This window comes from Gossypium hirsutum, chromosome D01 (assembly GCF_007990345.1).
Source record: "Gossypium hirsutum isolate 1008001.06 chromosome D01, Gossypium_hirsutum_v2.1, whole genome shotgun sequence".
NCBI lineage: Eukaryota > Viridiplantae > Streptophyta > Magnoliopsida > Malvales > Malvaceae > Gossypium > Gossypium hirsutum.
In genome coordinates, this window is record NC_053437.1 from 12,133,073 (window position 1) to 12,158,034 (window position 24,962).

The 24,962-nt window shown below is 34.4% G+C and overlaps 3 protein-coding genes and 1 pseudogene across 4 annotated transcripts; 2 read left to right on the forward strand and 2 right to left on the reverse strand.

Annotated features, from left to right (window-relative positions):
• Positions 1-287: 287 nt before the first annotated feature.
• Positions 288-4,833, forward strand: LOC107922042 (pentatricopeptide repeat-containing protein At5g55840). Of its 2 annotated transcripts, none has more exons than XM_016851870.2 (4): positions 288-574; positions 677-4,046; positions 4,134-4,246; positions 4,487-4,833. In XM_016851870.2, exons 1-2 carry the CDS (start codon positions 406-408, stop codon positions 3,925-3,927), a joined length of 3,420 nt encoding a protein of 1,139 aa, XP_016707359.1. In that variant the 5' UTR covers positions 288-405; the 3' UTR covers positions 3,928-4,046; positions 4,134-4,246; positions 4,487-4,833. The 2 variants fall into 2 exon arrangements, with proteins under 2 accessions (XP_016707359.1, XP_016707358.1); XM_016851869.2 differs by having other exon boundaries at positions 320-574; positions 4,415-4,833.
• A 179-nt stretch (positions 4,834-5,012) lies between these two features.
• LOC121213844 (protein NOI4) lies at positions 5,013-8,291 on the forward strand. Its single transcript, XM_041087050.1, has 3 exons — positions 5,013-5,358; positions 7,681-7,866; positions 8,009-8,291. Exons 1-3 carry the CDS (start codon positions 5,353-5,355, stop codon positions 8,051-8,053), a joined length of 237 nt encoding a protein of 78 aa, XP_040942984.1. The 5' UTR covers positions 5,013-5,352; the 3' UTR covers positions 8,054-8,291.
• A 208-nt stretch (positions 8,292-8,499) lies between these two features.
• On the reverse strand, positions 8,500-11,388 carry LOC107922043 (transmembrane emp24 domain-containing protein p24beta2). The gene is made up of 5 exons (XM_016851872.2): positions 11,244-11,388; positions 10,487-10,698; positions 9,691-9,877; positions 9,490-9,597; positions 8,500-8,809 (listed from the first exon to the last, which is right to left on the reverse strand). Exons 2-5 carry the CDS (start codon positions 10,694-10,696, stop codon positions 8,676-8,678), a joined length of 639 nt encoding a protein of 212 aa, XP_016707361.1. The 5' UTR covers positions 10,697-10,698; positions 11,244-11,388; the 3' UTR covers positions 8,500-8,675.
• A 10,190-nt stretch (positions 11,389-21,578) lies between these two features.
• LOC107921346 (cellulose synthase-like protein E1) lies at positions 21,579-24,691 on the reverse strand (annotated as a pseudogene).
• Between the last annotated feature and the right edge of the window lie 271 nt (positions 24,692-24,962).

A 24,962-nucleotide genomic window follows, 5' to 3' on the forward strand; every position in this document is an offset into this window, starting at 1 on the left:
TGGAAATAAGAAAATTTAAACCATCATGGTTTGGCCTGTACTGAAATTCTAAATTGTGAAAAATAGCGAAACTAAAGTTAACCAAATTAAAGAATAAAGACTAAATCTGTAACTTATGTATAAAACAAGTCCCAATACGAGAATTCGACCATTCTCTTTCGTTTTCCTTCTCTTTCAATTCAATTTCCTTTTCGTTTTTGTTACAAAAGCAGAACCCCAATTTGCCCCGAAACAAAACGGCCCAAAAGCAGCCATAAAACAGTTTTTTGTGCAATGATTCATAACTCAGGAGGCCCAATATTGAAACCAACAACAACTCTACAAGACATTCGACAAAGCTCACAACATTTTACACGACATAACACAAACACAACTCAAACTATTAGTTGCAGTTCAAAACTGGTAATGTCTTCGACTCTGAGTTCTTCCGCCACCAAAACACTTTTAGCTTCACTCCACCTCGAATACGCCAAATTCAGACCTTTTTCTATTCTGGGTTCATTTCAATTTTCCACCACTACCTCAAAACCAGATGACCAAAACGCCACAGTCAAAAACCACTCGCAATTCTCCGGTAATTCTTCTTTACTTTCGTTATGCTTAATGTTTTCAACGTTTTGTATTAAATATATGTTTCTTACTGTGGAGTCTTTTTTTTTTAACTTTTTTTTGGTAGAATTGGAGAACAGCATATATACAATTTTAACTATAGACCGTTGGGAATCACTGAACCACATGAATTACAAGTTGGCTTCTTTGAGGCAAGTTCATGGAAGGCTAGCTTTGAGATTTCTCAACTTTTTTATCAACCAACCTGGTTTGGAACACAATCATCTCACTCATGTACTTTCAATCACTACCCATATTCTTGTTAGAGCTAGAATGTATGACTCTGCTAAATCATTGTTGAGGCAATTGTGTAAATTGGGTGTAGGGTCAAGGTTTGTTTTTGGTGCTTTGATGGATACATACTCTCTTTGCAATTCAAACCCTTCAGTTTTTGATCTATTGATCAGGGTTTATTTGAAAGATGGAATGATTGATAATGCTTTGGAGACTTTTAATTTGATGCGGTTTCGAGGATTTAAGCCGTCGGTTTATACTTGTAATATGATGTTAGGTTCAATGGTGAAGGATGGGAGAGTTTGTTCAGTTTGGGAATTTTTCAAGGAATTGCTTGATTTGAAGATTTGTCCTAATATAGCTACTTTTAATATATTGATCAATGTTTTGTGTGTCGAAGGGAAGCTCGAGAAAGCTGTTTATTTGCTGAGAAAGATGGAGAATAGCGGTTATGTTCCAACTATAGTTACTTACAATACTTTGCTACATTGGTTTTGCAAGAATGGGAGATATAAATCAGCCTTTGAGCTGATTGATCGTATGGGGTCTAAGGGTATTGAAGCAGATGTATGTACATATAATATGCTTATTGACGATTTGTGTAGAAATGATAGAAGTGCAAAAGCTTACTTACTGTTAAAAAAGATGAGAAAGAGAAGGATATCTCCCAATGCTATTACCTATAACACTCTTATTAATGGATTTGTTAAGGTGGGAAGTCTTGGGGTTGCTACTCGGATTTTTGATGAGATGGCATATTTTAATCTCTCTCCAAATGTTGCTACTTACAATGCTTTGATTGAAGGGCATTCGAATGAGGGTAACTTTGAAGAAGCTTTAAGACTCATGGATATGATGGAAAAAGTGGGATTACGGCTTAATGAAGTCAGTTATGGAGTGCTTTTAAATGGGTTGTGCAAGCATGGCAAATTCGATTTAGTGAGAAGGTTTTTTGAGAGAATGAGGACAAATGGGATGGGTTTTGGATGTATACCTTACACTGAGATGATTGATGGACTATGCAAAAAGGGGTTGTTCGATGAAGCTGTACAGATGTTCCATGAGATGTTTGAGGAGGGTGTGGCTCCTGATATTATCACCTTTTCTGTGCTTATAAATGGATTTTACCAGGCTGGGAATATAAAATGTGTAAAAGAAATTATATGTAAAATGTACAGAGCTGGATTTAGACCTAACAAAGTTATTTACTCCACATTAATCTACAACTCTTGTAAGATGGGACTTGTCACAGAAGCGTTGAAAATCTACAGAATTATGAATTGCAGTGGTCATGTTGCTGACCATTTTACTTGTAACACGTTGGTTGCTTCTTTGTGTAGAGATGGAAAAGTTAGAGAGGCTGAGGAATTCATGCGTCACATGAGTCGGATTGGTCCTAACCCTAACTCCATCACATTTGATTGTGTTATAAGTGGCTATGGAAATTTGGGTGATGGGCTGAAAGCGTTTTCTTTGTTCGATGAGATGGTTAAATTAGGTAATACTCCCAGTTTTTTCACATACAGCAGCCTACTAAAAGGACTATGCAAGGGCGGAAATCTGGTAGAAGCAAAGAAATTTTTGAACAAGCTGCATTACATTCCTTCCGCTGTAGATAACGTTGTCTACAACACTATACTTGCTGGGACTTGCAAATCGGGGAATATGTGGGATTCAGTGGCCCTTTTTGAGGAGATGGTTCTGTTTGGTGTTCTTCCTGATAGTTATACATATACCATCCTTCTTAATGGGTTATGTAGAAAGGGAAAAGTTGCTGCTGCCCTTCTATTTCTGGGGAAGCTGATGGATAAAGGAGTTTTTACTCCAAATCAAGTTACGTACACCTGTTTAGTTGATGGTCTTTTCAAGGCGGGCCAATCAAAGGCTGCTTATTATTTTTATAAAGAGATGGAGCAAAAAAGCCGGTATCTTGATGTTATTGCTTTTAATGCTGCTCTAGATGGAACCTCGAGGAGGGGAAAATTGATGAAGGTAAATAATCTGTTTTCCATGATGAGAAGCAAAAGCTTATGCCCTAGTTTGCCTACGTATAATATTTTGTTGCATGGATATGCTAAGCAAAAAGAAATACGGACTTGCTCTAGTCTTTTTAAACTCATGATCAGTAGTGGTCTTTTGCCTGATAGATTAACATTCCATAGCCTTATTCTTGGACTTTGCAAGACAGGCATGTTGGATGTTGGTATTAAAATCTTAAAGAAGATGATATCTGAAGGTGTTGAAGTTGATCGATTTACATTTAACATGCTTATCAGCAAGTGTTGTGAAAGAGGTGATACCGGAAAGACCTTTGATCTGGTTAATGCTATGAACTTTTTGGGGATATTTCCTGATGCAGAGACCCTCAATGCACTCGTTATTGGGCTCAACAGAAATCTTGCGCTCCAAGAATCCCATATTGTTTTACATGAAATGGCTCACAAGGGTTACCTTCCCAAGGGAAAACAATATATTACATTGATCAATGCTATGTGTAGAGCTAGGAATTTGCAAGCAGCATTGGAATTGAAGGATGAAATGACATCACTTGGTATCACTTCTCCTGATGTTGCTGAGAGTGCTATTGTACGAGGACTTGCCCTAAGTGGGAAAGTTGAAGAAGCGATATTGTTTCTTGATAGAATGATCCGGAAGCAACTTGTTCCAACCGTAGCTACATTTACCACCCTTATGCACATGTTATGCAAAGAGAGTAACATTGCCGAGGCTCTAAAGTTACGGAATAAAATGCAACTGTGTGGTCTGAAACTTGATGTTGTTGCTTACAATGTCATCATTTCGGGCCTTTGTGCTAATGGGGACATAGCTGCTGCTTTTGAACTATATCAAGAGATGAAACAAAATGGTCTGTGGCCCAATGCCACGACTTATACTGTTCTAGTCGATGCTCTTCTCATCGAGGGTAGTAACCCTTCTACCGGTGATGTGCTTTTAGAGGACTTAAAGGGTAGGGGAATCATATCTTGTGATTGGGATGGAAGTACGGAACAGTTTCAGAAGGCATTGATAATTGCCAAGAAAAGGTTTAAGTACTTGAAGCAGAATAAGAGGAAATGGCATTGAAGACAATCAGGAATGTGAAACGATGTTGTTGGTTGCTGAAAATATAGACCAGTTTTCTACAGATCTTATTGATGAGCTTCAAACTTTCACTTCCCAACCAGTCGTGGCATTCTGATTTGGTTCGTGTCAAGTCGTCTATCTTTTGGTCATTTATGGACTATTTTTCTATCACATTCAACTTATACCTTATAAGCTTTCTTGGGCAGGATTCTTTTTCCTTTTAGGGATCATGAAGCCAGAAAGCATAGGTAGACACTGATTCACTTTTTGTGTCAAAATAGGACTGTGAGCCAACGGAGATACATCATAAGAAGACTGTGTAAGTCTCTTCTCTCCCTTTCTCTTTGCTTCAAATTCCCTTGAGCTGTTCAGACATGAGCGAAATTTAACCAATTTTAAAACACTTTGAAAGGAAAAGTTCCTGTTTTTGTATTGTTCTGCATCTGTCTTGTTCAATACAGTTCTTACCAATTGATTATTGGTTTAGGTTTGTCTCTTGCCATTGATAGCGTTGGAAATAAATATGGAAGACACAATCATGCCGTTGCTGTATGTGCAGGGACGATGAATTTCTGGTGAATGCCCCACTAATCGATGTGGTGTTGGACCAGATTCTTTTCTTCAACAACATAATGCAATGTTATGGTTTTCATGAGAACAAGGATTCCTTGTAATAAAGATAGGGGGGGCAAGAGGCTGTTTGATGAGTGATGAAGCCTGCTCGTTTAGCAAGCTTAATGAATTGTGCTTGATAATGGAGGCAAAGTGTATATAGTGCATGTAAATTTGATTGGTAGGGTAGATTCTATAGATTTCCCATGTTACAAAATGTTGTATGCTGTTCTTGGAATATATGGTCACTGTAAATATTCTTATTTGTAACATGTTCTTTTGCTTTTCTGATTTTATTTGTTTTTCATGACTGGTATTAAGCCTGGACGAATGATGATGAACGTGTTGGTAGTAATGACGGCCATTGAAACTATAGAAAATGCTACAGCAACCAACCAGTTTTCTAAGAAAAATCTTCAACAAAAGGAATTGTAATAATAATAGTAGTAATTGCTGTAATAATAGTATATGTCAGAAGAAAAACTTTGCCAGCTCATATTACTGGTTCCGTTATCCATGCCCGGGCTCCACGTAATCACTGGCTGATTGAGTAACGAGTCTAACGAGTTAACGACTCAGTTTTCCTATTCATCCCTTTCTCCCCACCACTGTATCCTTTCCATTAACCGTCCAAACTAACGCCGTTTATCCCGATTCCTATTTTTTCTCTTTCTCTTTCTTCACATATTCCTCCCAAAAAATTCTCTTCTTTCATTCTCTCTCTAAAAACTCTCATTCTCTCGCTCTCTCTCTCTCTCTCTCTCTCTCTCTCTCTCTCTTTCTTCACAAGAAAAGTTTTTCTTTCGTGAATTCATGTCGGTATGTAATCTTTTCTGGGTTTTTTACTCTTTCCATTTCTGTTTTAAATTCATTTTAAAACAAGGTTTAACTTTGTTGTCTGATTTAATTTTTTGCCCATTTTTTTGTCTTTGAGCTTGGGATTGTTCTGATTCATGGGTTTTTGGGTGTTTTTTATTCTGGGTTTTATTTATTTTCATTTTATCTAAAAAGAGAAAAATTAGGCTTGATTTTGTTGCTGATGCTCACTGTTTTAGATTTACCCTCTCATCTTTCTGTTATTGCTTCCTGTGATCAGTTTTGCTGGAAGATGGGTTCTTTTTTTTTTGTGTGTGTGTGTGTGTGTGTGTGTGTGTGTGTCTGTTTTTGTTTTTCTTTAACTGATGAACTGAGTACCATTTTAGCCATTTATGTAATGACATGATTTATGGTTGGAATTGTTTTTAAGGTAATTTTGCTCAATTAAACTTTGGGAAATTAGATTAATATTGAATGAAAATGGAATGCATTATCAAATGGGTAAATTGTTTCAAGGTGTTTTTTGTAATCTATGTCTAAATAGGATTAATGTACTATTATTTTTGTGTTGAAAATGTAGTTTCTGATTAACCATTGAAGTTGGGTAATTAAGGAGTAATAACTCGGATTGTGATAATGTTCTTTTCAGAACACATCAAGTATCTATATATGCCCAGAAGAGAATATTAGCTTTTCTGGGGATATTTTAGAGTGCATGGATTGTTACTTGTATATTATTGGATATGTAATCTGTAAATATCAGCTTGATAGTGGAAGTCATAATCCATAAATTTGTTCATATTCTGAAGTGGATGAATCTTTTGTGTCAACCTGTTCATATTAAATTAACTAGCACTGAGTAATCAGATTACTTTATGGGATCTATGGCATCATATATTATGTTCCTAAATTATGTTTGGATTTGCATGATTTGATATTACTTTGATAGTTAGTTTATGTAACGTCATGTTCGACTTTTTGGCAGATTCCTTTTTGTCATGTTGCAGGATAAGTTAAGCTTTTCACTTATCTTTCCAAGGATATGATTATTTCTAGTTACCTGGTTGTGGTTTTATATTGATGATGCATATGATTATGAATTTATGTGGTCATTTTTATCTCCACAAATGGTCGTTGCGATTCATACTCAATTATTGCTTATTAGGGAGGCTTCTGTTTGATCTGTTAATTGATTGCACTGTTGCTATGTCGGCATGACTTTCTTTCGTTGTTCTACCCACCAAACATCTCCCTTGAATAAAAATTGTCGTGTCAATGATTATACCGCTGTTTAAAATAGTTATTTCATGAACCATTTATGATATTTTGTTGGATATCCTATTAGAAAATAGTGATTGAAGTGAATTTCTGTTCTTAGACAAGTTTTTTCGGAGTGCTTTCTCTAGAAAAGTAACCAGTGTTGCTGTTCGGCTAATTTAGGCTTGTAATAATGCAAGCTGCACATGCCTTTTTAGCCCCACCATGCTAATAATCAGGCAATGTGATCTAAGCTCTGCTGAAGTCACTTTTTTTTTAAGGGGTAGGGAGTAAGGGTTGTCTAGGGATTGAATTCGTGCGTAGTGTCAGCTGAAGACTTGAACACAAATCCTTTTCCACTCCATCTTGTGGTTCAGTCTACGAAGTTTCATTTGTTTGTTCTTAATATTGCAAAGCATGCCAACAAATTTTGTGGTTGTTAAATAAATGGAATTTACTAAGTTGAAGCTGAAGTTATGTAACTCCCTTATAGTAATTAGCAGCTTTGATTTAGCAGTTTCACTGGCATTTTAGATGTTTAGATTGTATCAGTGATCTTATCTTCAATTGAATGTGTTGCATTCTAATTGTATTTAGCTATTGAAGTAGTTTCTAGTTCAGAATAGAAAAGCTTTATCGCAATGTTTGATCTCAACAGAAATTATAGTCTATAATGACATTGAAAATGAAAAACATCTAATGTCTTACACCAATAAGTACCTTGGCTGCTTGAGAATCAATTAAGAGTTGGTTATTATATCCTCTGTTTCCTTTTACCTCCTTTTAGAGTTTAAGAATCATCAATGCCAGACTATTTTCTTGCTTATTGATTGCGGATGAATTGTTCATTTTGTGATTGTAATCTATCTTTACGCTTGTTGAGAACTCTCAGGACTAGCAACTAACTGGCTTGTTACAACTGGTAATTGAATACTTTGTTGCTATTAGCTGCTTAGTGAAACTTATACATGCTATAGTTTTGCCAGGTTAAGTTGACAGTTTTTCTGTCTACGTGTTTCGATTTTAAGGGTCTTAACGGGACATTTCACTTTTTATTTTGTGCAATAGGAGGAAAAGGGTCGGCCATTGCCAAAATTTGGTGAATGGGATGTCAACGATCCTGCATCTGCTGAGGGATTCACTGTGATCTTTAATAAGGCAAGGGACGAGAAGAAAACAGGTGGCAAACCTGAGTCACCGGCAAAGTCTGATTCTAATGTTAAGCCTGGAGCTGATCCTGGCAAAACCCAACCTGTAAGTAACATCTAATGATTTGTTCTTGGCATCTAGCTGCATATGTTAGGCAGTGGTGATAACCTATTCTTGACCAACTGTAAAAAAATAACAATTTGCTTTGGTATTGCTTACAATGATCGTTATCAACTGTTTTTTTCAGAAAAAATGGTTTTGCTGCGTTCAAGCCCCGCCTGCGGAATCTTGACGATGCTCTACTCGTATAAGACATAAGAGCTTCCACAAGTATATTGAAGCCCCACCATATATTCCTAAACAAGATAGGGTCTGTAAGGCTTGATAAGCCCTTCTGGATTTTTCTTTGTGGTGTAAAATTTAATTCTGGTGGGAGGGAGAAGTAAAGAAGACAAAACACTTACTGTATCTATATTTATTGATTTGGTGGGATGTTATTAGAAGCTGTGGTATTTCATTGTCTTTTGCCATCCTTGTGTTACAAGCCATAGAACTTTCACGTGACACATTCCTTCTTCATGTTGTTATACATGTGATTGGTGTGTTTTTCGAAAAATTCTATTTCATTTTGTCTCAACATGCATAAGAACATCATATGCCTCTAAAGTTTGCATGAGTAGCAACCGATGGCTGATGAACATAATGAAACCATGGAACCATAAACAATTTTAGCAGAAATAACTTGAACCAATCATGCTTTATATAGTTTATGTTTACTCAACAATGATAAATCTAAAGACTTAAAAACAGAAAACGTCACTGATTTCATAAATTCATGTATGTATCAAGTGCCTGAGATGACAATAGTCTGCATGATCCTATAGCTAATGAAACATTGCAGTGCAGTGCTAAAACTAAACCCGGGACATTCCAAGCTTTCGTTCAAAAAGGCGGCGGAGTAGGTAAACTTGAAGAACACTGGCTCCAATTAGTGCTGCAGATTCGTAAAAGGCCTTGTGAACTGCTCTTTTACTCATGGCTTCATTTACTGCATTTATAGTAACAGAGAATCATTAGAAGAAAAAGTAATCAACTGGAAAGGAATCATGAGAGCAATTCAAGCAATGCCTACATTAAAGGGTTCTTTTTCCTTGTATAATATCTATTAGCACCAGCATCTCAAAAACATATATTTTTTTTATCATACAATATTGGGGGAAGGGGAAAGGGTGACAAGATTTGAACCCATGTCATCTAGGAAAGAGCTCTAATCATTGCTCTAACCAAGTCTTGACAAAAAAAAAAAAAACATGGTTTCACCTAAATTCTTTTTCATCCTCACGATATGCAACAAAGCTTAGATTACTTCTATGATTTATATATATATATATAAAACATGCATATTTACATGCATCGAAACAAACTCTTCAGCCATTCAGTGAGCAAAATATGGCGAAAAGTGACTCCTAGCATACAAATCTAAAGTATCTAATAAACATAGTTTAGCAACCTAAATCATATAAGTTTTAAAACATAACGAAGTGACACTTTATAGTAATTCACAATTGAATCTAACAATTGTCTCGAATTGATTCAAGGTAAAGGCTTCAGCTACCTATGAGTTTGAAGTTATGGTAACAGATAAACAAGTCTCAAAGGTATCAATGATGTAACATCGTCCACAACTGTCTGTAATTAAAAACAAAAAAGTGTTTAATATGAATATACCTATTGCCTGACGTTCTGTCTGAGCCTCTAACCAGTGCTGTTCAAACTGGATGTTATAAAGAGCTTCCTCTAACTTAGATATTTGTTCTAACAAAGGGTTGAAATGCTCTGCAGATAAGCATGAGAATAGCACTCAGTACTCTTTATATTAAAGGTTCAACAGCAGAAGAGAAACATAAAAGCAAACAGAAAACGACTCACCATCCTTTGCATGCTGATCATAGTATGTAAAATGACTTTCATGTACATCAAAGTCGACCGTTTCATAGTAAGGAGATTTATTACTGAAACAGAAATGGTGAATTCCTTTTTGATGAGCAACAAACTCAAATTTCTCACTTATCTTGTCTCGAAAGTCTTGAATCTGATCACCGGTAGGTCCCTTCACCTAGTAACCACAACAAGTAGCAAGTAAAATAAGATTGTTAATTTGAGTTCCTGAACAGTTTATGCAAATAGGCAATTCAAAAGAAAAAGGGAAAATCTTTATGTTCATCTTATCGTATGACTTGAAAGCACTATAAGTAAAAAAATTTATGACCCTATTTTCAGAATCCAACTTATTCAGATCAAGACAACTTATTACCACCTAAAGCACCATGGAACTTTGTAGAGAAAGAACAACCCCTAATAATCGCCTTTGCAGCTGATAGGTTCCTAAAAGTGGAACATTTGGAATCTGTTTCCATTTCTTGTCCAATACAAGAGTATATTGTTGATGGACTAGAAACTTATGTTTTTCATGTAATACAAACTATAATTTCAAATTCGATTTTGGACTTTGAGAAAAGGGCTCATAATCAGTATAAGTAATAGAGGAGTCAGATCTGATATAGATCCACAAGATCACCAAATCTAAAACACTATTCTCTTGCAGTTCACACTCTTAACTATGCCCTAAGTAAGAAACTGAACTACATGCTAGCAGTTGAAGCATAAGGCACGAATGACAATGTCGAAACCAAATTAGCCGTAATAAGGAGAAGAGGAAGCTTACCACCAGATCAACACCCTCATGACTATTATGCCAAGTTGAATCAGCCTTGATGACAACAAACGACACATGAATTGTATCCCCTTCATACTTAACATCGTGAGAGAAGCATTCTTCTCTATCAATTACGAATCTAATTCCATACACGGCATTCGGGCTACACAAGAATGCTAGCAATGCAACAGCTACAAATACAAGGAACCCGATTTTCATCTGCAAATTACATAGTCAACGGATCCAAGTTATGAAACATGATAAACAATATGAATATATTGCACTAGTTTGATTGTACATGCAGCAAAGTATATAAAATCAAATGCTAAGAGATTAATGCTTTTCAAAAACCACTGGGAATTAAAAAAACCATGAAAACTAATCATTTATAAACAGTAACAACAGAAATTCCGCGAGAAATACCGAAACAAGTCATGGAATTGAAAACCCAGAGAAATTCCCACCATCTTTTTCCTTTTTCTTATCCTTCAAGTTCATGATAATTGATTAAAACCAAGAAATTTTTTAATACCAAAAAACATTAAAAAAACTAGAAACCTGTTCGAACCTGAAAATTCCCAAGCAAAACCCACAATAATTAAAGCAAAAACAAAGAAGAAAGCATATAAACAAGGTGGGATTAGACGAATGATCTATTCAGTGTATTAGGAAAAAGGCAGGAAAACAATTCAAAACTAGATCAAAACTATGAAAGTCAAAAACAAAAGCTACGAAATTTAATTAAAAATATTAAATAAAGTTTACCTTTTGGGTGTTTTTTTTTCTTTGCCTTATTTGAAGAGTTTAGAAGAAGGTGAGAGATTAGATCTTTCGAGGCGTTTTGAAGACAGAAACAGTACAAGAGATGCAGAGAGAAGAGTTATATAGGAGTTCGGCACTTTTGAAGAGGGGTCTAATGAGGCTGTCTTTGACATGGTAATAATCACCTGTATCTCACCTACACAATAACATCCTTTTCTAATGAAGTTCCAGCGTTGCCCTGTTGTCTTTTTTTTAATGGTTTTGAAATTTATTTGAAGTTGTTTTTCATAATAAAATGGGTAAATTACGCTAGCAGTCACTCAATTTTGGGTAGCTAACAAAACAGTCACTTAAGTTTTATTTCAGTTACTCAACTTTTAAAAAATAATAAAACGGTCACTAACATTATAAAAAAGTGACAAAACAATCACTGATTAACTAGCTGATGTGGCAAGTTAACTAGCTGATGTGGCCAATTAACTTGTCACGTTAGATGTCCACAGTGGAAATCCACCCAATTTAAGAAGAAATTGAAAAAAACACTAAAAAAATCCTTAATAACAGAGAAGAAGAGGAGACTGTAAAAAAAAAATTCTTCTTTGCCTAATTTGGTAGGGTCTGATTCTTTGCCATTGAAATACCATGTCTTTGCTCTTCTTCTTCTTCTTGGCTCTCTTCCTCTATAACCTTTCGCCATTGTTGGCGGTAGAGGTGCTCATCCGAAATATGGGAGGGTTTGGGTAAAAATATAGGCTCGAAATATGGGCTTGGGCAAAAAAATAAGGCCCATTTAGAAAACGGGCCGAGCCTCGAGCACTACTTTTTTTGCCCGAGCTCGGCTCGGCCCGATATAATAAATATATTTATTTTTTAAATTTTTTAATTTTAAAATATTTTTAAAATACTTTTTTTTATTATTTTTTAATTTTAAAATACTTTTTAATTTTTTTTAATTTTAAAATATTTTTAAAATACTTTTTTTAATTTTTAAAATAAATTTTTGGTATTTATTAAAAAAATGGGTCGGGCCAGGCCGGACTCGGGCTTATGATTTTTTCCGGGCCGGGCCTGAGCAAAATTTTAGGCCCATATTTTGAGCTGGGTCGAAATTTGTTATGGGCCCAGCCCAAACCTAGCCCAAACCCAGTCCGGCCCGGCCCATGAGCACCTCTAGTGGGTCTTGTGGTTTTTCCAGATTGGGATGCAATTTACTGTTCAAATCCCATGTCACTAGGAGGCGGCTACAGAAGTGCATTGGGGCGCCTTTTCTTCAAGACCAATGACATGGTTCAGGCTATTGAAGCTCCTGACTCCGTACGAAACAAAGTCTCCTTTATTTTTGGGTTTCTTGATGGAGAGGTCTTATTGAAAGGTAAGGCCACTCCCACCCTACGTTAACCTCACTAGTCATCACTTGATATAATGTCGGCATCTTTATCTTTAACTAGCAGTACCATGTTGCCACATTGTAATTTTATGACTAATAACCAAAATTGACTTATGGGTTAGTTCATGCATAAGCATCTAGAATCCCATTTATTCATCTTTTCTGTGAAACTCAATTAATGTGATGTGAGATTGTGGATGTCATCTCCACTAATACATGTTCCTTCATGCATTGTGCTGGAAAGCTGACGGTCTTGGATCATCAATGGATTCAAGTAATTTTGAGCCACCTGAGCTGAGGGTAAGAGCAATAGACTTCCGATATGGTGGCGAGAGCGAGGTCAAGCTACAGATCACGTATATTGATGAGAATACCAGACTAGGAAAGGGCTCTAGAGGTTCTTTATTTGTATTTCGAATGCGGCACGGAGGCTCAACCAACACTTGAGACCCCTATCCAGTGCCAATAATTGCCAATGTTATGAAACACAGCAATTTGAGTTAGTGATGGCAAATTAATCGGGCCAACTTTAGGGATGTCATAATGCTCAGTTAGATTAGCCAAATATTGGTTAAATTCCTGAATGCGATCATGGTGTTTCTTCTTCTTCTTCTCCTCTATTATTAAGGGTTTTTTTAGGGTTTTTTTTAATTTCTTCTTAAATTGGATGGGTTTCCACTGTGGACATTCCATGTGGCAAGCTAATTTGCCACACCAGCAGTTAACTTGCCACATCAGTGGTCCCGTTAAGACACCAACGGAAACTGTTAATTAGTGACTGTTTTGTCACTTTTTTATAACGTTAGTAACCGTTTTGTTATTTTTCAAAAGTTGAGTGACTGAAATGAAATCTAGGTAATTGTTTTGTTAACTACCTTAAAGTTGAGTGATTGTTGGTGTAATTTACCCTAATAAAATTAGTGGTCGAGTGCATTAAATCATTACTTCATTAATTCCATTTATTCGATTACAAAAATTAAAAATTTATATTAAAAAATTCATTTGATATATATAGATTCGTGAGTCAATCGATCTAACATATTGTTCTGGAATGATATCCCATCTAATATTTAATTTAATCCATCCGATGAACTTATCTAATATGATTTAATTTTGAAAACCATAGTAAAAAGATAATGAATTCTAAATATTTAGCTTTATTTTTATTTTACAATTATAATATGTCTATACTAATATAATCTTTTTTCATTTAATTTAATGTTATGCTTAATCAGAATTTCACGTGTATAATGGTACCAAATTAAAATTCATGTATAATTTTGAGATTTATCCCAATTTGAAATTATATATATTTGAAAACTCTTTTAAAGCAAAATAAGAGAAAATATAATTTAGTATGATAAACTTAAATTATTAATTTACTTATTTAGGTCCCAAAATTATTATTTTAGAATTTCTTTTAACATTTTTTATAAATTCTTTAGAATTTTATTTTTTTATTTTTGTAATTTTTAAAAAAAATATAAATTGTTGAATTTTTATAAATATTGGAATTTTTATAAATTACTTTGATTTTTTCTGAAAATTTTTAAATTTTTGTTGACAGAGACCAATTTGTTCATTTTCAAAATTGGCAGGACCAAAGGGGTACTTACACCAATCTGTCATTTGAGTTATTCAAATTGTAAATTTCAACTCGACTCGAACTCGAAACTTAAATTACTTATACGATTTGGCTCGAAAATACCAAAAACTCAATTTGATTAACTCAAAATTTAAAATTTTTTTAGTTGAATCAAGTCTTGTTCATCGCTAAAACAGGGTATAATTGGCTTTTATTAAGGTCTATTGGTTCTGCGTAAATATTATTGGAGAAATGTGTGGAAGAAAAAGACGTCAATTTGTTTGCTTGGCAGGCAAGGCATGGGATACTTCCCACTACAACATAGATTGCTTTTACTTTGGTTTCTAATGATTTTATATGCCAATGGTGTGCTGCGCCTAGGGAGGATGTGGTGCATACGATGAGGGATTGTTTTGTGTCCTTTGAGGCATTGAGAAAGTAAGAATTATCTCTAAGAAAGTAAGAAGTATGCATTTTGATTTTTTTCATCTATATATTGATTTGACACCTTATCTTACCTCATAGGCTGCGACTTGTTCGATGAAAGGCGCAAAAGGAAAATGTGATGAAGATTAATACAAATGGAGCCTTTGATGAGCAAGATCAAGCTGACCTCTTAGGCATGTTGGTGAAGGACAGTAATGGACTGGTGGTAGAAGTTTGTGCACATCTAAGCGTAGGGTGTGATGTGTGCAAATATGGTGGATACTTGTGCAATTATTGTGGGCTTCAGCATGTGCTTGATCGATGCTTTGACGGTGTTGTTATTGAAACTTATGCATATTGCTTGATCATTAAGCTTTAACAATATTCAATGGATTTTACTTTATTGGGTCTTCTTCTAAAAGAGGTTTAATCTTTAGTTTTAAATTTAGGTAAACTACACCTGTAGTCATATAACTATTAGTGTGTTTTTGTTTTATTTACCCAAATCTAAAAAAAAATTAGTTTAGCCACTAGCGTTATCTACATTTGATGCTTTGATCAATACTTCATTACATCATTAATGAAATGCAATAAATGAAAACTTATTTAAAAGCACTTTGATCACTAACAAGTAAATACTAAGAGAAAAAAATATGAGAGATTCTCATATATATATTAAATCAATTGCAAGATTCTATTTATAAGCCTCGTTATCTCAATTAACTACAATAAATGAAGGCTTATTTAAAAGCACTTTGAAGCATGTTTAGGTATAAGATTTATTTCTCATAAATGGATGGTGTTTTAAGGAGTTATGGACCTCCACATTAATAGGATTTATAACACTCCTTCTTGGATATTCATCAAAAAATTTTATTAAGACGTAACACCCCTAACCCCTCTCTGTCGACAGATTAGGGTTATAGGCATTACTATCAAATCAATCAATTAATCAATTCAAAATTAAAATGTAGGCAATTTCATTCAGATCGCAGTAAAAATTACCCATACAGTCCTAAATATGAGTTTACAGGGCCCTAAAAATGATTTAAGAACTAACAGGGGCTAATTTGAAACAATTCTAGAAGTTTAGGGTGAAATCTCAAAAAGCCTAAAAACAGGGGACACACAGCTGTGTGACCAGGCCGTGTGGAATACCCCAAGCCGTGTGACTTTCAAAATTGGGACACACGACCGTGTCCCAGCCCGTATAACTCACTGACTTGAGGCATACACCGTGTCTCAGCCCGTGTAACTTTTTGACTTGGGTCACATGGTCGTGTGTTAGCCCATGTGGAAACTACACTTATGCAATTATTCTACACGTTCAGGGCACATGTTTGTGTGTGACACACAGCCGTGTGACAGATCGTGTCCCAGACTGTATGCACCTAAATGTACCTTAAAACTCAAGTTTACCAAATTGTGATTACTTGGGAACTAAGCAACCATTTCACCAGCCATTAAACCTATTCAAAGCACAATTAAAAATACTCAAAACATACCAAAACAACCATCTTAGGTGCCTAACCAATATACCCTCATCGATACCACATTTTATATCATCAAACACACAAGCAAAGCAATCAACCATTCAACTTCTATTCATACCACATTTGCCATAATTTAACTAACTTTCAACTCTTTAAATTACCAATTGGAAGCTATGCACCTACCAAAACATTAGGCTAAGCTACCATACCAACATTGCCTAAACTATAACTATATACAAGTGGCCAACATTTCATATTAAGCCAAAAGCATATTACACCAACAATTCAATTAACAACCAAAGACTTCCTAGGTACATGCCATTACAAAAATAAACATCGCCATACTTAAGCTCAGGATCGTTGTTGGATGCTGAGTCGACGATCAAAAGAGAAGTACCTAACCTATGCACGGAAAAACAAAACCGTATGCTGAGTGTAACTCAGTGGTATTTCTATAATCCGAACAATATAAACTTGATATGAATAGATAAGTTATAAAGATGCAATAAGTAATGTTGTAAGACATATGTATCAATTCATTAATGCTAACTTACTCATTCTTTATTCACGTTCAAAAGAATTCATCAATTTAGTACATGGCAATAATATTTCATATAGCATTTGAGAAACCAATTCATTCATTGGTATATTCCATCTCTAATTTTATTCATAGTTTTAATTCTCATAATTCAATCCACGTTAACATCAATTCACTATTTCATATTACATTTCTCATCTCTTTTCCATTTCTCAACCATGTCATTTCAATATCAAGCACATCAACTTTATATTATTTGTTTTCCCTATTAACACGACTTGGACTCAGACGGATACACGGATCCAACCAACACACCAGTTTGGCACCCAGTGCTTCATCGGATAAATTCAAAGTAATAATTGTACCCAACGCTATATAAATTGACACCCAGTGTCTCATTGGTTAGACTAAAGCAAATTGGCACCCAGTGCCTCATCGACTCAAGGTCGAAATTCTCATATATACACACATAAACATATATTTAATTCAATATTTATATAATCAATGTATTCATAATATACCAAATCAATCCATTTCAATCAAATATGAGTTCAATTCAATCTCAAAGTACCAAAGTACTCACCTCAAATGCTTACCATATGCAATAATTCAAAATGCAATAATTTACAACTTAGTTCAGATTATAGAAACACAAACTAGGAATTTCGAGCTATTCAACGTCGATTTTATCCTTCCCCTTTTTAGTCAAGGATTTCGGTACGACGTTAGCTACGGAATAAAACAATTAAAATGCATTAATATTACACAATTCAATTTCACATTAATTCAATTTTTACACTATATTTGCTTAAACTTCAATTTAGTCCCTAAACCGAGACTAATTTTAATCTCCACATTTAACTTTATATTTTTATGCCAATTTCACTCTAAGATAAATTTAGCTCCCTATTTTCAATTATACCCTTAAATTTTGAATTTTTCACGATTTAGTCCCTATTACTCAAAATCAAGAATTAACTTTGTAATTTGATCATTTTCCACTTCTAACCTAAAAATCTATCAATTTAACCCCTAGTATTTAAACCATTCAATAATAACAATATTTAAAATCTCAAGCAATACTAAAATTACAATATGGGTCAAGTAGCTCTAAGTACCAGGATTCCAAAGACATAAAATTTACAAGAAAATGGACTAAATTAACTAACCAATTGAAGTTGAAAAGTTAAAAGTCCCTAGGTTTGCCGTCGGTCTCTCCTTTCTCTTTCTTTTCTAATTTGTTTGCTTGCTTTCCCACTTTCTTTCTTTTTAATTTGTTTTTATTTTAATTATTATTATATATAATATACATATACATTAAGTTTTATAATATATATTCATTATAACATATATATGTACAATAGTTAACATATATATATTTACATATTTATCATTAATGTTGTCCACTTAAAAAAAGGTGTAATTGCCATTTTAGTCCCTTTTAGTTTATTTCAATCTATAATTCAACTTTTAACTTTAACACGATTTAGTCCTTGAGCCTTAATAACTCCTAATTCATGATAATTACCTATCCAAAATTTAATTCGCTACTAGACTAACTTAGTAAATATTTGTTAAAAATATTTACGGGTTCGACTCATGGGAACAGAGTCTCGAAAATACACTTTCCGACATCCCTAACTATCGGATTGTTACTTAAGACCTTATTAAGAAAAATCTTATGGGATAAAAACCTAATGAAGGAAAAAAAAAGTATATAATCTCCCATCGTAAGTTGCCTCGTTAAAAACTTTTACTAGGAAACCCAATAAGACAAAACCTGGGTTAAAGGAAAAGAGCACATTATGTCTTGGACCCCCTTTTATGAGAACGTCACTTAACATGATGCATTTTAATTTTTGTATACCAACCTTTCAATTGTTGAAGTTGGTATTGTCTTAGTAACCAAATTTGTCAAATTACCATTAGAATGGATTTGTTTGACTTCTATATCACATTTATTCTAAAGACAACGAGTGAAGAATAATTTTGGTGAGATATGTTATGTTCTATCTCCTTTGATGTATCCTCCTTTTAATTAAGCTATACATATTGCATTATCTTTGTATAAGATAGCTACATCTTTTCCTATGGAAGTAAATCACTTTTCTTCTGGATATGTTGAGTCAATAGCTTCAGCCAAATACATCCTTATATTACCTTGTGCATTGCAATTATTTTTGCATGATTTGAAGAGACAACGATTGATGTTTTTCTCATTGAACATTATCGTATGATTGTACCTCCAAATGTAAATAAATACTCCTTTTGAGATTGACATCGATGTGGATTCGATAAATATTTAGTATTTGCATAGCCAACTAATTAAAACCTTGAATCATTCGAATAAAATAATCCAAATCAGTTGTTCCTTTGAGATATTTAAATACATGCTTAATTCCATTCCAATGCCAATGCTAGAGAAGAGTTAAATCTTACTAACAAACTTACAACAAATGTTATATTAGGTTGCGTGTTGTTTGTTAGATATGTTAATGGACCTACGGTAATAAGATATGGTACTTCAAGGCTAAATAGCTCTTTATCGACCACAGAAGGACGAAAGGGGTTTTTCTTCACATCCAATGATCTTACAACTATTGGAGTACTCAATGGATGAGTTTTGCTCATGTAAAATTTATTTACAATCTTTTCTGTATAAGATGACCGATGGATATAGATTTCATCCTTTAAATGCTCAAACTGTAGCCTAAGATAAAACTTTATTTTTCCAAGATCTTTCATTTCAAATTGTTTTTTTAAACAACTTACTACATTTTGGAGCTCTACAAGAGTTTCAATAATATTTAAATCATATACATAAACAACAATTATCACAAATCCTAATCTAGATCTTTTTATGAAAACACATGGGAAAGTTGGATCATTTGTATAACCTTCTTTAAATGAATATTCACTAAGACAGTTATATTGCATTTGTCTAGATTGTTTTAATCCATATAAGGATTTCCTTAATCTGATTGAGCAATCTACCCAGAAAACTTTGTATCCTTTAAGGATACTAAATCTTTGAAGGATTTTTCATATAAATAACGAGCTAGACCAATATCTATTTAACCAAGGCCCAAGTTCTAGATTACTACAACAACCCATTTGATTGGAACTTAAATGAAATGGTGTGTTTAATCAATAAGCTTCGAGACATTTCTCACTTCTTTCTTTCGTTCATCGTAACTGCCGGTTCATCTTTTTCTTCATCGTCGACAACCACACTGATTCGCCTTCATTTCATCGTCGGATGCCATTAGTGAGCAGTCAACCCAGACCCTTTACTTACACCAATGGGATCCAACATCTTTTGCATAATATGCAACATTCATCCTTCTCAATTTGTCATTACATTGAAAACAATTTATTAGATCTACTTACTTTTTCCATTTCTTTCACATTCTTGTTTTTCACTTCGAATAATATAACATTTCAAACCATAAATTCCAAGGACAACAATGTTTTGCAAAACATCCTTCCCAACACCTTGTGGAAATTTTAACAAACTTGATGCTACACCTTTTGCTAACAATTGAGAAATTTTTTAGGGGAACAAAAGTTTGGAAAAGAAGACACATCTTTTCTCTCTTCATTAAACAAATTAACTAGTTCTAAGCCTCCAACACACTTTTTTCATTTAATGACGTGTCCTAATCTAAAGGTTACAATATTCTCATTTCTGTCTTGCAATCACATCCGTCGATCTAAAATGAATTCCATTGAATCTCACCAGATAAAAATCCCACCCTAAATGTTACCTTTATTTCATCATAAATACTTATGAGATCAATTCAGAATATTTTTTAAATTTATTTTTAGAAAGCAGCATATTTTAATCATATATAATGAGTAAATGGTTATTACAATAACAATAAGAAAATACTAGCAATTAAAGACAATTTCTTGATCTATCCAACTCTATAAAGTTTTGTTCACTTCTTAGTGCTCATTTATTAATTACTCTCTTATTAAAATGACAGTATGCGATTCTCAAAAAAGAAAAATGATAGTATGCTACTGCATGTTGGTAATGCTAAAGTCCAATTTGGAATCTTTTGTTCTTATGTATACGTTATGATAGAATAACATTTGTTTGGACATGCTTAAATTCAGCAGGGGATAAAGCTTACCGAATAATAAATTTATATGAGTAAAACTGAAATACATCACAAAATAACTTTAATTATAGTAAATTAAATGTGATTGACATTAATATTATTGTCAGTATAGTAAGACATGAGTTCGAATATACTGAAGCCTATTATTTTCCTATTTTAAGATTAAGGAAAGACTATACCTAACTTTAAGCATTATATAAAAAAATAGATATAAGAAAAACTTATTCACAATAAAAAAATATAAAAAACAATTAAAAACACTCTAATACTCCTTTGTTGAGTTGCATGTAATCCATAAAAAAGCATGAAATGATTGCTTAGATAACAATGTCAAATATGTAATCATTTCCACAATATCAGAGTTTCACTTTTTTTTTATAGGTTTTAATAGTTGATCACTTATGAAAACAAAAGTTTTAAAAGATAAACGAAAAATTCATTATTTATATAGAATTGATAAAAAAGAGGAGATTTTTTGAAGCATAATGATAGTGTATGTATACATATTTGGCTTTAAATTATTTGCAGATTCCAGTGCATTATATTGGCTCATTGAATCCATGATTAAGGCCATCTTCTACAGCACCACTCCAAGCAGGCAAAGTAAAGTTGAGCAATGCTGTATTTGCCCAGAGACTTAACATTGCAGAAGAAGATGAGGCCCCAAACTCCATTATCTCCCTTTCATGTATAGAGAAAGAGACTCAAAACACATATATGCAGGGACCTTTTGTGGTACAAACACTAATGATCTTGTCTCAGCTTAGGCTTAGAAAAATCCCAAAGGCTAACAAGGGTATCCTTTTATTTCTTCAAATCATGGAGTGATAGTTACAGAGAATTAAACCAAAATGAACATGACATTTTTTTAAGTCAAGAATAATGTAAAACATGTACAAGATGACACAGCTAATACAATTGACTTGATAGCTATGTACTTTGGCATCTTGCCATTGTCCTTCCTAGAGAAAAGTCCTTGGTACAAGGGCCAGTTGATTAGAACCAGAATGGCACAAAGAACAAATTGTAGAAGCATTGTCTCATAGATTATAGGTATACCCTCATTCAGGATTGCTTTCTTCATCAATCCAATCAAGCAAACTAGATTTATCAAGGCAATCGTCGCCAGTGCAGTGAACATCGCAGAGGAGTCTCCGAACTCCATTATCTCTTTCACATATCTTCTATAAACTTCCTGTTTTGAAACTTTTGCCGTGATTACAAATGCTGAATCAGAATGTAGTCCTAATGATTTTGCAATGGTGTCAATGAAGCCCAAGAGGTAGGAGCTTGTCCTTTTGTAAAGCCATATCCTTTGATCATTCCACCAGCCTAGGACCGTGCCACCACTCCATAGATACTCCGCTAGGCTATACATATACTTCGAAATCACGACATATGCAAATGGAAGAAACCATGGACTTGACAACTGCATATGTTTCGTAATGCGTAGATTCAGTTGACCAACAGATTAAATCGAAAACTTATCCGAGAACGAGAATGGAGAAAAGTAATGTACCTCGGGGAACAAAGGAATGCCTCTTAGAAGATAAAGGGAAGGAACAATAGAGTAGTATAGCACTGCCAAGCAGTTAGTGGCCCAGAGGCAGTAACAGCAATATCCTAGCTGAAGGCCTAAGCTAATCTTTCCATTGGCAAACCAAGCTGGACTGTATTTAGAAAGTAGTATCTGAAAGTCCCCTTCAGACCATCTCTTGTGTTGCACCAGTATCTGAGCAAGTGTGGTTGGTGCTACTCCTAGAAAAGCCTTCCTTTCCGGATTGTAATACACCGATTTCCATCCCCGGCATTGAATCGATAAACCTGTGATCACATCTTCAACTGGACAACCATATTTCAACCCCATCTGAAATTGAACATGCAATAAGGTGAGAGTATGCACTGTGTAAATCTACACTTTCATGTGAATTTGTGTGAAGGAGAGTAAGAATATATATATATACCTCCTTTCCCCACGCAGTGTTATTTTCGTAAGTGCAACTGGCAAGGACCTTTGATTTTTCTTCCAATACTGCAATAGTTTCTTCCCTTTCTCTATCTTTTGGAATGTCTATTTTGAATTCATTGTGAATTTCCCTGCTAAACTTTCTTCCACATAATGTATCTCTTCTGTGAAAGCAGCCAGTTCCAACATAAAGGGGTCCTCCATAGCCATCCAAACCATGAAATTCCACCTATATTATTTTCAATATCATCGGGTTTCACATTGAAACCATGAGACACTTTTTGGAATCATATAGACTGCTCAGAAGATAAAATCTTGTTTCAGCATAGAACATTAAATGAATATTATTACCTGGCTAATTACTCTTAGTGAACTGCTATATAGCTCATTCTTGGTAATGTTGTCAAAATTTTGCGGAAACTGTACATAAGCAATCTCATGGCCCTTTTTCTCATCCATGAAGAAGCACAAAGCATCCCTCACAGCAAGTGAATTATTTGAGTACATATCGCAGTCCACATTAAGAACAATCTGGCCGTTGCTAATTGCAGATGATACCCGTATCTGCATTTCGTGTTATGTCAAGCTATTAGGCCTGGTGGCATTATAAGAATCAAGGATAGGTGGCTTAGTTGCATAATGAGTAGGTTCTTAAACTATTCAATCCTTACAAATATATATATGTATATATAACATAAGAAGTATATGTGTTTGCTAGAGAAAAACTGCATGTTGAAGACAGAGAGTACCAGTGCATTCATAGCTCCAGCTTTGAAGTTATGAAAATACTGGGGTCTCTTCTCCCGAGCCACATACACTAAAGTAGGTAATACACATCCTTCACTATCCTTTGCATTTGGGTCTTTCCCATCAATCAATATCTGTCAAGTTCAAGTATTGCAACAAAATTTCATTCTTCAATTAGTTCAAAGTGCTTAAAGTTAGCTTATCAGTAAGTAAATACAAAAGCTGATATTTCAATTTCACCTACTTGAAGAATGGTGTCATGATCATGTCTAGAAGAATATGAATCCGATTCAGAAAATCCTTTATGTCTCAGGTGAACTTCAGGGAGACGGCCTAGCTTGGCTACATTTTCGACTTGGTTCTTCATGTCTTCATATAATTTCTATAGAGAAAGAGTAGAGAAGCCTAAGATTTTAAACACACACATACACACTCTCTATATATAAAAGGATCCTTTATGGTACAACAATGAGCTTCTTTTGTTACCTTTATAGTTGCTAATTCTTTAGGCTGCTTGGAGTCATCTGAAATAGAAATGGAGTCAAGATAAGCCACTGGAGATCTTGGTTCCACATTGAATTTTTTGCAGAATGGTATCCAATATTTAGCAAACTGAGAGGCTTCCAATAGAGCATAGAAAGTAAGCTGTGAACCGGCATCATCCGAGAGATACACCGAAAGCTTCTCCGGTGGGTTGTCATAAGCCATAACTGATAATACAGTGTTGATGACCATCATTGGTGGCTCAATCACCGAATCCGCCGTGCATACGAATATATCCACTCCAGGCAACTCGTTTCCATATCTGACCACCATACACAAACACAGAAGAAACTCATTTCCATACCTGATCAAATACACAATAACACAAACACATAAGAAACATAAGAAATAAACCTGTGGGAGAGCCTGTCTTTGAAGGTTTGTCTGTAGACAAGGTTCCAACGGTGAGCTTGAGTTAGAAACCAATAAAAACCAAACCAAAGCTCAGCAGCAAGCAAACCAATCCAAACCAGTCTCCCATCTTCTCCATGTCTTGGTACATGGCTCAGTCCGTAACTCCAAATCAAACATATACCCACGAATATAGACCCTGCAAAGACTCTGTAAAGGGTTCTTCCATTGCTCTCTTTGTCTCAAACAAAGGGAGGTATCCATCATTTCCCATCTCTGTTACTCAAACATGGACGACTGTTCACCTGTCTGGTTATAATAACAACTTGAAAGGCTTTTCACCAATATTTGTTCGTTTTATAAAAGTCGTTATATTCTATCAATAATGCATTGAAATAAATTCATGAATTAAAAAAAGTTATATTTTATTTCAGAATCTCTACTATGTTTTCTTGGTCAAATTGATACTACTAATAGTATTCAAGTTGTCTTTTAGGCTCTCTTTTTTTATTATTATTATAAAATTAACCCAAAAAATTAACTAATTACTTAAATAATCT